The sequence below is a fragment of the Tiliqua scincoides genome, chromosome 10, assembly GCF_035046505.1.
Source record: "Tiliqua scincoides isolate rTilSci1 chromosome 10, rTilSci1.hap2, whole genome shotgun sequence".
NCBI lineage: Eukaryota > Metazoa > Chordata > Lepidosauria > Squamata > Scincidae > Tiliqua > Tiliqua scincoides.
Window position 1 is genome coordinate 19,289,136 of NC_089830.1, and position 13,739 is coordinate 19,302,874.

Sequence of the window (13,739 nt, forward strand, 5' to 3'; positions counted from 1 at the left end):
TGGCTAGTTAAACAAGGATCAAACTGTGGTTTCACAGCCTGCGGCAACTTGCTTTCATCTCACTAAACTATGGTTAGTGTGCACAAAGCCGGAGTCAGACCATTAGTCCTGCTTAGCCCAGTATTGTCTACTCTGCAGCTCTCCAAAGCCTCAGAGGTCTGCTACCAAAGATCCCCTAACTCAGTGTTTATCAAACTGTGGGTTGTAATCCAATTTTTGGTGGGTTGCAGGTCTGCAGCAACCAGGAAGTTGCAGTGCAATATGGTGTGTGACCCAGAAACCACCTCTGGGTTTTGCTGGTCCACGACCTGCGTCACTGGCTATGTTGTGCCTCAGAATGCCTTGTGAAAGTGACATACCCAGAGATGCAGGTTGTGGACTGGCACAACCTGGAAGTGGCTTCCAGGTCATGTACTACATTACCCTGCAACTTCCTGGTTGCTGCAGGCCCAGGACCTACTGCAGACAATGAAATGAGTTGTGAAGCTGAGCAGTATGAGAACTCCTGCTGTAACTAACCAGACATGCTGTAGACTGAACCCAGGACCTTCTGCATGCAAAGCCTGTGGTCTACCACTGAGTTATGATGTACTCACTTTTATGAGAGAAAAGTCAAGCACTGGACTCAGGGACATCTCTGCAGTAAGAATAAGAGCCCTCCAACCCTGACTTCTCACCGACAGCATCTCATAGAAATCTTCAATCTATGTGCAGAGGGCATGCAGCATGTCCCGAGGGGTTGCTATGATGCACAGCTCCCCCACACTGGATGGGTATTTCTTGAGAACAGATTGGAAATTAAAGTACTCTGCAAATTAAAAGTGCCACTAAATCATTCACAGAGTCAGGAGACATTTTAAAAACCTGTTATTTTATCCTGCTTTTACAAGGGGCTTCTCAGTGCTCTTCCCATCCAAGGGATGAGAAAGTCTACAACTGGTGCTGTAGCACTAAACTTAACGGGTGCTGTAGCAACATACATACTTTTAGCCATTCACTGATCTCAAAGTAGGAGTCATTTTTGAGAAAATATGAACTTCAATCTAAAATTTTCTTTTTGTAAACACAACTGCAAGCAACATAAGCCCAACTATATTTATTGGGCAGCAACCAAAACAATGAATCGTGGCCAGTTCTCACACTTACCCAGCATGCAAATTCCACATTTGGGGACAATGTTAATTATGTTGTCATTCAGTTCCCTACATGCTATATTTTGTTTGTTAGGTTTTATCAAAAAACCTAACAAAATATAACAACTTTAACCACCTTGCCTATCAATTTGTCTGGGATCAATGTATGAAGCATGAAGATCTGTATTTCCCCGAGACACGCCAACACACCAATCACAAAAGTATAGACAAAGTACCATTCTCTTTCCCCTGCTCCCATTTTCAAGCCACAGCCTGCGTTAACTTCAATTGTTGCTATCACAATTTCCATTTTACTAAGTAGTCAGCTCTAATTTATCCTTGGAAGTAGGAGGCAGGCTGCCAGGTTCATACAGAGCTTACTACAACAAAGGAAGGAGGGTGCAGAAGAGCTATGCTGAAAGTTTCCTGGGGACTCAGGACAGATCCTGCACATTATGATCCCAAGTATTCAGTCTGAGTGGTAGCACTAATCCAATCGGAAGAAGAATTGGTAACCCAGGTATTCAATATCAGGCTTGACTAGACAGAAAATTGAGAGGTCAGTGTTTGGACCTCACTCTCTCTTTAAAAAATGTTTAGTAGTGGCAACTATTCCCTCTCCCAAATTGGATCAGCAACACAGTAGTAAGGGAGGAGCGTGACCCCTTCTGTCCCATGGGGTGGGAAATAAAGTTATGTCTCTGTTTTGTTCAGAGTATATAGAAACAAGGCATGGGGAAATAATTGGGAAACAAGTTGAAAGCTCTCATCCCTGGTGCCACTGTCCCAATTGAATTTGGGTTTTTGCCTCACCCTCTGGATAGCTACTAACACTCTTACCAAGAACTCCAAACAAGCACTCAAAACAGTTACGATTTTATTCTCTGTGAGGTGAACTGGACTAAGAGAACAACTTGCACAAAGTGAGTGCTGTAGCTGAGTGAGGATTTGGATCTGGGACTCCCATGGGGCAGGCTATCCATCAGGTAAGGTGATGTGGGTTGCATTAGTGGAAGATTGGTGCAACTGGGGAGTGAGAAGGCAGGGGATTCAGGGTGCCCTTCACCCTGAGTCTGCTGCTGCCACCTTCCTCCAGACTGCAGTGGAAGCAACCCACACTGGTCTGCTTTCCACCTTGCTCCTCCTGTGGTTTCTTCAGCTGGGGAAGCAGATGATACCCAGTTTGATCTACAGGAACTGTGCAATCAAAGGAGCTCCTTCATTCATGCAGTTCCTTTAAATAGAATGAAGAAGTCCAGTACTTCCGCAAGTGAGTGAGGGGTGTGGTTATTTTTTTAAAAAGTGTAGGGACACTGGACCTGAGGTGGCAATGGGTCCAGGTCATGCTGGACTCCCACATCCAATCTAACACTCCAGCCACTAAGCCACATTTGCTCTCCACATGACAGCAGCATGCTAGCCTGAGTAACAAACCCTACAGAACTTTTAAGTGCTTCTTGCAAGCAGCAGACAGGCAATGTTGCAGAAACATTCAGAATATGCACCTTTAAGAGTCATCAAAACTGGTGTTGCAAGTTATTCCTTTACAGTTTCTCTCTTCATTGGGCTCTCCACAAGAGGTAATTTTGCCTTTTAGAAATATAAGTCTTACTGACCTAGACAGTGCTGGTTTGGGACATCAAGTTGTCTGTGGAAGAAATGTGCCACAATGGTTGGAATGGGATACAGCAGAATAAAGCCTGAGGGAGCAGGTGGTTTTATTCCTAACCTCTGTTTTACTGAGGTGCAAAACCTGGTAACAAACTGGGAAGAAGAACAACTGCAAAGGTCCCTCCCCATCCAGCTACAGGCAGCTCACCCTCCAGCACCAATTTCTCTGTGGTTGCATGTTTGCCATGGGCAGGGAGCATAGCTTAGGGACAGAATGCATGCTTTGCATGCACAAGGTCCAAAGTTCAATTCCTGGCATCTCTGGCTAAAAAAAGGACCAGGTAACAGGTGATGGGAAAGGCCACAAATCAGCCAGAGTGGGCAGAGTCTAACTCTGTATGAAGCTGCTCTGTGTGTTCACCCAGCAGGGCTGGTCAAGAAATGAAGAAGTTTTCAACTGACGCTTCTGTCCCATATGGGCAGACTGTGGCCATTTGTGGCCAAGTAGTGCTCCCTAACAATAAGCTTCACTAAAGGTCCTGAGAGAATCAGCCTCTCTGCTTTGCTGGAGGTGGGTACAATTAAAAGTAACATAGAATTTAACTCTGAGCAGGGGAGGTTGGACTAGATTATATCCAAGGTTTCTTCCAACTCTAACACCCCATGATTCTAAGCGCATGCAAATAGACATCTTCACTCTGAAGCAAACAACAGAAGGTCCTGTGCAAACTGATCCCTGCTTCTGGAATTTTTCCACAAATATCTTATTACAATGGAGAACTACAGCTTTCATCTTGAGAATCACCTCCTGTTCCAGAAGTAGTAACCCACTTACGTGGCTTAACAAAGAGCACAATCCATACACCTGTAGGTTACTTGTGAGAAATTTGGAATGTGGTATCCTAAGCAGTTCAACTTCCATAAAAGCAGTATTTTAAGATGTTATGGATAAGGAGCAATGCTGGAAAATGAGCAGGCAGGATTTAATGAGCTCTCCAGCTGTCAGAGAAGGGAGCTCTGCCTTGCACAGCTCTCATGGCAAATGCTCTCTCTTCTCTGGCATCCTCAAGTCACTGGTCCCGCATTCTCCATAACCTTCTCAGCTTTCTTTCCTTAGCCTGTGCTAAAAGCTTCCAAATATATGTTTCAAGTAAACCCTTTGAAATATCAGAATTCTACAAACAGATGCACTTTTAATGTAATTTATACTGAACACTGAATCTGGGATTCCTATGTTCAGAGCAGTGCCTGCATGTAAAGATAACACAGGTCACGTTCTACTTTTTCCATTCACAAGCTATTTACTGTTAAGATGCAGTTTCAGATTTTCTTTTTTTATTGAAGTTCCATTTTTATCCAATATGATTTTGCTTTCTGCCCTGACCTCTGTTTCTCTTAGGGCTTGGGAAACAAACATGTTTATTGCTTATTAAACAATTCTTATTATTGCTTATTAAACAATCCTGGAATTAAACAAGTTAATTCCAGGTGCTTCCTTACTTTCCTTTTAGTAGAACAAAGTATCTTTCCATATCTTGGAAAAATGGAGGATATGAACTCATGCATAGAAACACAAAGCCTTTTTCTTTTTCACAAAAAGACTAACTTGCACAACACACTTCTGGATATCCATGTGTGTTAGAAAACACAGCAACTGTCCTAACCTAGGCAAATCCTGGACGTGCATTTCCATTGGCTAACAAGTAAATGACACACACCATCAGCAATTTCCAAATCCACAAAGACCACTGTTGGTTGCCTAGTAACTCAATGCAGCCCTTGAATCACATAATTCAAAGATCTCCAAAAAGCAAATATGGGGGTCCACTGTCAAATTGTCTCCCCCAATACACATGCTACCTCCACCCCATGATGGCAATTAAACATGTCTTTATGATGTACCAGCAACCAGACAGGCTGCCTACATGCGAGTTCACTCTTAGAAACACACATTAACCCAGTCATCTTACTTCTAAAAGTCATGCAGCTTCAACCATTCTGAAGACCTGGTCTTCCTTGCTATAAGGCAAACTTGTGACTTCTTAAGCTCTTGCCCTCAAGTTGCTGGAGACAGCCACCTCTCGTATCGACAGAGAACTTGCTTCGTCTTCTTCTAGAAAAAATCTCCTTCTGCAAGCCTAGATCTCTGGCCTTCTCCCTCCATACTGCTTCTAGAAACACAGTTCATTTCATATGCCACCACAACTCCATTAAAATCTTGGCAGATTTTTCAAATAACCTGAGATACTGTGCTCTCTTTTCTACCTACTGTGATCTGAGAGAAAAAGAGACTTTATCCACTACACAAAAGTCCCCAGTTTTCTTCTCCCTCCTCTTGACATGACCCTAAACAAGTACAAGCTGGCCCAAGCTTCCGTAAGTTATGCTTTGCAGGGGTAGACGAAGACAAAGATCTTATTCAACTGCTAAACAGAACCTTCCCATTTGCAACAAATAACCCCTACCTGTGACCAGTTTCCTGCTGTAGCAGGCTGATGGCAGAAAGCAGGAAGGCTCCTGTCGGGCCCAATGCGTTTGCAATGTCAGCAGCATTGTGTCTGAGTGAGGCAGGGTCTCCGTGCTGGAAGGGATCACCATGAGAAAGACCTGTCCAACCACAGACAATCCAATCAGGCCCACACCATGGAGAACTGTTTGCTCAAGTCCACTCTTGCCCCGGCAAATTGCTCCACACCCAGGCTTTAGGGTGGTCCTTGTCAAAGTTGTGCTCCTGAGAGAGTGAGCCTTAAAGTCAGTGAACTAACCAGAGAGCAGTGCTACACAGCTGTCATTGCAGAGGCTATGGAAGGTCAATGGGTGTGGAATGCTCTCTTGGCTGGATCAAAGCAAACAGCTGGTTACATGCCATGGCCAAGTGGAAACCGATCAGAGGAGCAGCTGACAAAAGGTTTCTAAACGGCAGGCCGGAGAAACCATCCAGGGTTGAAATGTGCCCATTCCCAACTCCACTTTTCTAATGTATGTTGTCCCCTTAAATGCCACATAACTCCTTGAACTTTCCCCAAAGAATTAATTCTTTGGTGCTGGTAACTGAAAATCAGAACAAGCTCTTTCTACTCAATCCTTAAAAGATAGCAGAAGCTTGGGGGAGGCCGTGACCAGAAATCAGAAAGGAGGTATTTTATTACACAAACAAAAATTAAACATTTTGCATTAGTAACCATTAAATTAAGTGTTCAGCCAAAATAAAACACACAGTTGCAGTTTATTTATACAAATACACCTAATTTATTCCAATCACATATTTGGGTGTGGGGGAGGAGCAAAGAACATTTTTAGCACTAAATTCCAGACCTCTTTTTCCTTGTGATTACTAGCCTGACAACTACCAGTGGAGTAATTGTAGTTCTGAGAGATTCAACTTTGAGAGATGGGGGTGGAAGGAACAATTACATAAAACTGTCCAAAGGCTAGTCAGTGCTCTAATTGTTGGATGACACTGTGGTTTTTCCCCCAGAACAAATGCAAGTCACTGTCCTCTTCATGGGCAGTGCTAGGTTCCAGCCCCATTCACCTGTCCGCCTGCTGGCCCCACCCCACTGGTACTCAAAGGTGTAGCTCAGATTCCTCCCATTACCATGAAAATCCAAGCCAACAGCATGCAAAAGTATTAAAAGAGAGGATACACAGAAATCCTCCCCCCAACTTAGAAAAGTCACAATACATCCTAACCATATTTTCTCAATGTTAGCCTTAATCTTACGTCTATATTGGCAGGGGCCATTGTCACAGAACTTTATATTTGCTATACGCTTGTCAGAAAAAGGGAATTCAGCATCTCTGTCCTCTGCTAGTTCCACTGAGCAACAAGTGGTAGAGATGGGATCTATGCAATCACCCTTCTGCCTCAGAGAGGCAGCACAAAGGAACCAAATGAACTATCAGACACAAGGGTAGCTGAAATTTCCAAAGGTAAACATTCTGCTCTTGGTGTGCTAAAACATTGACTAAGGGATTCATCCTGACATGCCTGGTGAGACTACTGTACAGATTGTGATTAATAGCAAAATAAATCATAGAGGTGGATTTAATTCTTCAGAAAGTGTGCAGCTATTTCTTCTGGGGTAGAAAAACCAAGAAAACCTTGCAGGTCTTTCAAGATAGGGGCGCCAATCCAAATAGACAGTGATGTCCTCAATGTTTTCCTTATCCAACTTGTGCCTCACAGACCATCTTTCTTCCTTTGGTTATGGAGAAGCCTATAGGTCTTTGCAGAACCACCATGAATCTCTCCACAGAGCTGAATCTCTTCAGCAACAGTACAGTGAGTCTAAAGTCTTTTGGTATAAGATAACTGGCTTCCATCAATTCCTCTCTGGCCAAAAAGGGAAAGAAGGGTTATATCTGAAGGTTGATCAGTGCCAAAACCCAGAGATGTCAACTATGCAGATGTATTTTGCATTACCACAATTCATCTGCCCAGGAAGAGAAAGCAAGAAACCATACTGAAAATTCTTCAGCAACAAGCAGCAGCATCAATTATTTCTGATCTTGCAACTGTATACCACAAAGATAATTCTGGGAGTCTTGCAGTTTCACTGGCAATGAAGAGATAAACATTGTTGGGAGATGGTCTGATTAGTACAGTTCCAATATCTGATCAGTCTGCTTGATGCTATCTGAACAGCTGATGTCAAGTGTCAGCAGACAGGCAAGACCCACAGAGATTCTCACCAACCTAGTCTTACCAACTTCTGCATGGGCATTACTTCAGGTGACTGATGCCATGCCTAGCTTCCTTCTGAAATGTGGTTCTTTGTGCCATGGTGCTGAAGAAAATCCCAAACAGATTTGTATCCACAATGAGGGCTACAATCCTAGTCACACTTTTCTGAGAGTAAGACCCACTGAACAGAATGGAATTTGCTTCTGAGTAGACATGTGCAGGAATACTTCCTGATTCCAGAAGTGGGTACCATCCTCAAACCTTGTAGGCTGGACTCCTCCATACTAGAGGTAACTGGATTTTTCTCCAAAATGGTTTATACTGAAGGAAATCAGATCTTGAATCCTACTGAAGGAAACTTTGAAATGTGTGTGGATGCAGACAAGCCTGCTGCAGGAAACAAATTCAGGAGCACATGCAAGTCTGCAGCTTGCACACCAATTAAGTGAGGTCATTAAAACTAAAACTGAGGAAAAAAACGCTGTATGGGTGAAAAATTTCAGGGCTAGAGGTCAAATCAGGGCTTCTTTCTACAACCACCTGTCTCTTCCTACCCCCCCCAACTCCACCCCTTCTCTCGAGTTTGTCTCATCCTTCCTCTAATCCAGCTCCAACATCATTCCTAAGGGATAAGACTATCTGAAAAAGGACTTCAAGCGCACAGGCCTTGCTCAATAATGTTTGCCAGGCCAGAGACCACCAGACTTCAGAGCTCACTCTGGCAGCTGGTAAACATGCACATTCCTCCATATCCTGGCATACAATCTTTTGTACACATCAGAGGAAGGGTTTGCACATATGTTGAAGTGCTAGAATGTGCTTAAGCACTTTCTGCAATGCCTTCGATGCCACTGAGGCCAACGTGCAGGAGGAAGAGGTCTGTTCAAATCTAATATTAGTCATAACAGCAGAACCTCAAGAACTGACATAGGTAGGAATTCCAAGGGATATCTAGTTCAAACTCCTGCATTTTGCAAGAAACCTTATTATCTCAAGCAGATGCCCACCCTGTCCTTTTCTTGAAAAGGATAGGTTATTTACCTGGGACTATAGTTCTTTGAACAGTCAGCTTAGACCAGCCATTTTCAACCACTGTGCCGTGGCACACTGGTGTGCCGCGAGTGGTCCATAGGTGTGCCATAGGAATTTGAGGGAAGGTCATTTATTAATAGGGCCAATGGGAGATGTAAGCCCCACTGGCAGCATGGTGTGCCTTGTCAGTTGTCAACAACCTGGTGGTGTGCCTTGACAATTTAAGTGCCTTGTCAGTGTGCCATGAGATGAAAAAGGTTGAAAATCACTGGCTTAGACTACATCATCTGAAGAGAGCTCCAGCAGTTGGAGCCAGATACAGAGGAGATGATCAAGTGAGTTGGAAGACTGCTTGAACAACTAGTTCCAGGAAAGCAACCAGTCACCATTCTTTGAGGTCTCCATGTCATCCTGCGTACTGGAGACTAGCTAGCTTCCTTGTCACTTTGAGGTGGGTGTGGTTCAGTGAGAAGATGGTCTGCAAGACTTGCACACCGAAGTGATGCATCAGTTCTGCACTTAAGTTGAAATGTATGTAGCACAAAACATCTGGTTCTTATAATCCCAATCACACCTGTGCAAAAATACTACCAAAGGATGTACTGCACAACTGCATGAAAGTCCTGACACAGCCTTCCATACCTAGGATGTCTGGAAACCAGTGTACAAGTCCTTTAGTTTTCCTCATACAACTACCCCCTCCAGCTCTCCTGTGAATTATCTCTGGAATGTCAACAAAGTTTTTGAACTCTAACACATGTAAGGAACGCAGTACCCCCCAAAAGAGACCCCACTGGTGCAAAGCAGAACAATGCTATTAACTCCAACTGCAGTGTAAGTTTTCACCATCCCCTCATGGCATAGCCTTACATGCCCCCAATAAACCAAAGAGGCTGGATGTCTGGTATGTGTTAGTCAACACTTCAAAGCATTCTCAAAAAGCAAACCCAAGTGAAACATTTCCCACAGTCAATCCCAAAGTTCCTCCTATTGTCTGACAGGGTGTTCTCCCACCTGACTGAAGGTTTTAAGACACCTCTTCAGTGCAAGCCGAAAGGTTACCAATCAGAATGATCAGGATGGTTAAGTTGATGGTTAAGAGATGGTTAAGTTGAGAGAGGTTAAAAAGAGAGAGCGACTACTTGTTTTTGGCTCTTCTTCACCTTTGTTTTGCTACTTTGATTATCTGTTTAGGTCCTAGAAAGGTCCTTCAAGAAACTTGTGGATCTGGTGGGCATCTTCAGAGCTCACAAGCTTCCACAACTGCATTACCCATTCCATTGCTGGAGGAGCCTTCAAGAACTTGCCACATCTCCCCCAAAAGGCCTTGGAGAAAATACTTCAAAGCCTTGTTGGCATCCTTCAGTCTCGGAAGACTATGGTATCGTGCTCTGAATAGTGGTTCTGGAACAGAGTGTCCTCTCCAGTGCATGAAGCCTGGGTAAAGCAGATATGGAGGACAGACTGTTACCCATGCAGCAAATCCCCCCTCTCCACGTTGCTGAAATTGTCCAATGGAAAGGCAGAAGCCAGTACGGTTGGTTCCAGCGGCATCGCAGGAATTGCCAGAACATGACTGTGTTCGGCCATGAACTGCCTCAGGGACTCCGGCTCCGGATTTTGCCTCGAGGTTGACTCCTGAAGCCTTTTCCATATCTGGATGTAGCCACAACACAGTGGAGGTTTAGGATCAGAGTTTTCCTGCCTTCCTAGGCCAACAAGTCCCATCTACCCGGTGGCTGTTTAGTTGCCTCTTATGACAAGTACAGCCAAACTGAGGGCCTATTCTTATCCCCCAGCCCCTAGGCTTCAAAGCCTTCAAGACTTCAAAGCCAAACACTTCAAAGCCACATACAGTATATTTGCTGACTGCCACCATGGAGGGAAGATCCAGCTGATCTGTACCTCATAAGAAAGAGCTTTTGAGGAGCAAATTCTGTTTTAGCAAATATAGGTTTGCTACCACAACCATAAATGTTATTGCAAAAGAGCTCCCCCCCCCCGATCACTCCTTTACATAGCAGCTCAGTTTGAACTGGATTCTGGTATCCCTGACTAGAAACCTAAGGCTTTAAGGGGAAGACAAAAAGTCTTTCCCAATGGCCTGCTGCATTTCAACCACGCAACTCAGAGAGGTCACCCAGATGGAAGCACTAATTGTTCTGAAGGTAAGGACTTTGGGCACATTGTTGTCCCCACTCTCTGGACCTTTAAGGTGTTGGTCCCTTTCAGCACCTTTGGGTGCACTGCAGAAGAGTGCTCACAGGACCAAGGGCTCCAGACAACTCACACAAGTGACCCAAATCCACCCAAACCATCAGAAGAAGGTAAAAAACCTAGGTGGAACCATAGGCTGCATTCCCAACCATGGCTGCATTCCCAACCATGACACTTTGAAAGAGGCCTTCTGGTTGCACTCTGTCCCCTTGCGTTTTCCACTCAACTGTGGGGATGAAAATAGGTGCTGGTATCCCCCATCTTCACGAGGAAAAGAGATGTTTCCATTGCTTTTAAAAGGACTGAAGTTAGACGGAAAGGCCCCACCTCAATTTATGTCTTCCCAACTGCTGTCCTTCATTTTTCTCCTTCAAAAACCCAAAGTGTCAGCTGGAGAATTCTTGCTAGTTGCCCATTAGCCAATTTCTGCTCAAGTTCCTGGTGCCTGTTGCTATGGTAAGCATGCCGTGGCATACACCCATAGGAGTGGCCCTGTCCAGGGTACTAACTCAGGCTGAATCTCTGTCTTCTACCATTAGAGCACACTGGGCAGCGGCTGGTTAAATCTGCCTCGATGCTAGGCTTGGCCCTCTTTCTTTCTCTCCCCCCCCCCCCGCAGCATTTCCAGAAAGGGGGGTGAGCAGAAACTTCATGGCATGCTGAATGTGTGCGTGCTAACTGAAAAGGAGGGGCTTCTATAAAGCAATCTGAGGATCCTGAGATGAGAGGCTGACCAGAGCAGGTGCATGCTAGAGACAGATCTCCGAAGTAAGCATTTTAGGGGCAGGGAGGAGATGGCTTCACTGGTGCAGCCCTGGGAATTTGCCACAACAGGGTTCATGCAACAGGACAGTTGTCTCTGATCACCAGGAGCCATAGACATGTATTACCCAAGAGCGATCCATACTAAAACAGCAGTACCACCACGAAAGCGAGACATGGTCTGAGACGAAAAGAGGAAGTGGATGCCGAGAACAGCTAAAACAGCTGCAATGTACACTAACAGTCAAAAAGAGCCCAAACTGACCATTTCAGACTTCCAGGGGTTGCCTCCTGATTTCTAAACTTTCCAGCATTGCCAGTTCTGCGGCTGCAATGGCTTCCGAAGGAACCGTGCGGTAACAAATGTCCAGTCCCTACACAAGGAGAATGCACAACGAGCTTATCTGGGCTGCATGCAGCCTTCGCGAGAGCAGCTTCTTGCTGTGCGGGTGGGGAGGGGGAGAATGCGGATTGGGGAGGGGGAGCATGTAACCGGCTCTATTTGCAGCAGAGGAGAAATTAACCAAGAAGCTGTATTTTTCCTCGCATGCAGGGCTACCTAGGGGAGTTTCATTCTGTCAGCCCACCCTGGCATTGCACGTCATTGGCACAGGGCCAAGCCTGCACTCTGCTTCCAGGCCACAGGCTACACATTAACCCTCTGCTTGGTCCCTGTTCTGCCCTGCAGATTTCCAGGCAGCAAATTCAATCCCCGCCTCTTCACTCGTTTCTGTGCAATGGTGCCTCTGCCATGGCAACAAGCTCCTCATTGGAGAAACAGGGTGAACGGGGAGCCAATGGGAAGGCGGGCTGTGTTGCTAGGTTCTCCGGGATGCAATGGGCTGATTATGCCCAAACAAAGCAAGAAAGAGGAGAAGGCGAGAGTCTCCAAAAATACCTCGGTAAAGAACTGGCTCTCCTTCCAGGAACAGGGGCTAGAAATAACCTGCGAAGGGAGACCCAGCAACAACAGGGCTCATGCTGCTGGCACGAGGCCACAGCCACTCACCGCAGCCGTGATCTCTCCTGCTCGGTGATTCTCAGGGCCAGCTGGGTACAAAACTCTCCCCCGGTCCAGAATCCCAATGGGCACTTGAGCTGCATTTCTGATTTGTCTCCATCTTTCTGTGCAACAGCAAAGCTAATATAAAAGGCTGCTTGGCTTTGCCACAATGCCCTAGTTGTGCCTGCCTTCCTGACGTGCCACCTACAGCACAGCCAGCTTCCCCTCTCAACAGAGACCCGCTGCCACAGCTCTGCCAGATCAGAGATGCAAGAGACTTTCCCAGATCGGAGGAAAGTACACAGGGAAAGATGACTGAGCCTCCACCCACAGTTCATCTGTCTCACACCACTGAAGAGTCAGAACTGCTGCCCTCTATCCCACAGGCTGAGGACTCTAGACAGAGGCCAGTGAAGCAAGAAGCGCACCTCACCTTTTAAGTAAGGTCTGGTCTGAGCCAGGTGCCCATTTGCACCATTTGTCTGCCCAAACTGTTCATGTTTCAAATCCATTTTCCTGGTGAAAAAATCAGGTACTTTGAGACCCACCTCCAACCAATGAAGACATGGAAATGCCAAACAAGACCAGGAAAGCTATGTGCCCTCGGAATCATGCTTCTAAAAACTGAAAGCAAAAGCCAAAACTCATGCAGAACATTCTAAGGGCATCCAGTCTCATGTGGCAGCATGCCAACTCCATGCCTGCCATTAGAGAAAGACACACATCTATGATTCATTGCAGAGTGTCACACAGGTACATTAACCAACCTATAAACTTTCAGTCTCTACCTTCATCTTAAACACTAAGTCCTGAAAAACATCTTGGCCAGCAAGGAGTTTTTCTTCTTGAAGGACAGCTCTATTCCATGCTCTGCAAGAGCTCTTTCCCTGACTGCAACTTCATAACTGGGGGCATCAATCAGAGCTAGCAACCAGCAATGCCCCAGTCTTCACAACATTCAATCCAGCATAGTTATACTAATGGTAATGTATCATTAAAATGCTGAGAAATCACTCCTGTTCTCCATTTAATGCCATGAAAATGAACCACTTGTAGCAGCCTAGTCTGTGGAAAGAACTGAGACCACTGCCATGAAAATGCAGGGATTCTTAAAAGATTGAAATCTTTTATAAAAAAAATACAATTTAAACTAGGATGACAACAATGGGAGCGGGCAGGAGGAAAGGCAGAGAAAAAAAAAGGTGCATAACACAATAAATTAATGTGGTGCCACACACACATGCAAAGAGAGGTCAGAGTAACCAATACAGAAGGACCACAGTGAAGAAAACCA

At 45.3% G+C, this 13,739-nt stretch overlaps 1 protein-coding gene across 3 annotated transcripts in view; it reads right to left on the reverse strand.

Moving 5' to 3' along the window:
- Positions 1–13,739, reverse strand: part of LOC136661607 (dual specificity tyrosine-phosphorylation-regulated kinase 1B-like) — a 35,490-nt gene that overhangs the window by 12,646 nt on the left and 9,105 nt on the right. The window contains exon 1 of one of the 3 annotated variants that reach the window (XM_066638926.1): positions 11,008–11,074. The exons of 1 other annotated variant lie outside the window; for it this stretch is intronic. Coding sequence is in view for 1 of the 2 variants with exons in the window: in XM_066638924.1 (XP_066495021.1) it covers positions 5,210–5,342 (133 nt within the window). In the remaining variant the exon portion in view is untranslated. Of the gene's footprint in view, positions 1–5,209; positions 5,526–11,007; positions 11,075–13,739 lie in introns of those variants that run through there. One more of the 3 variants, XM_066638924.1, reaches the window with a different exon arrangement.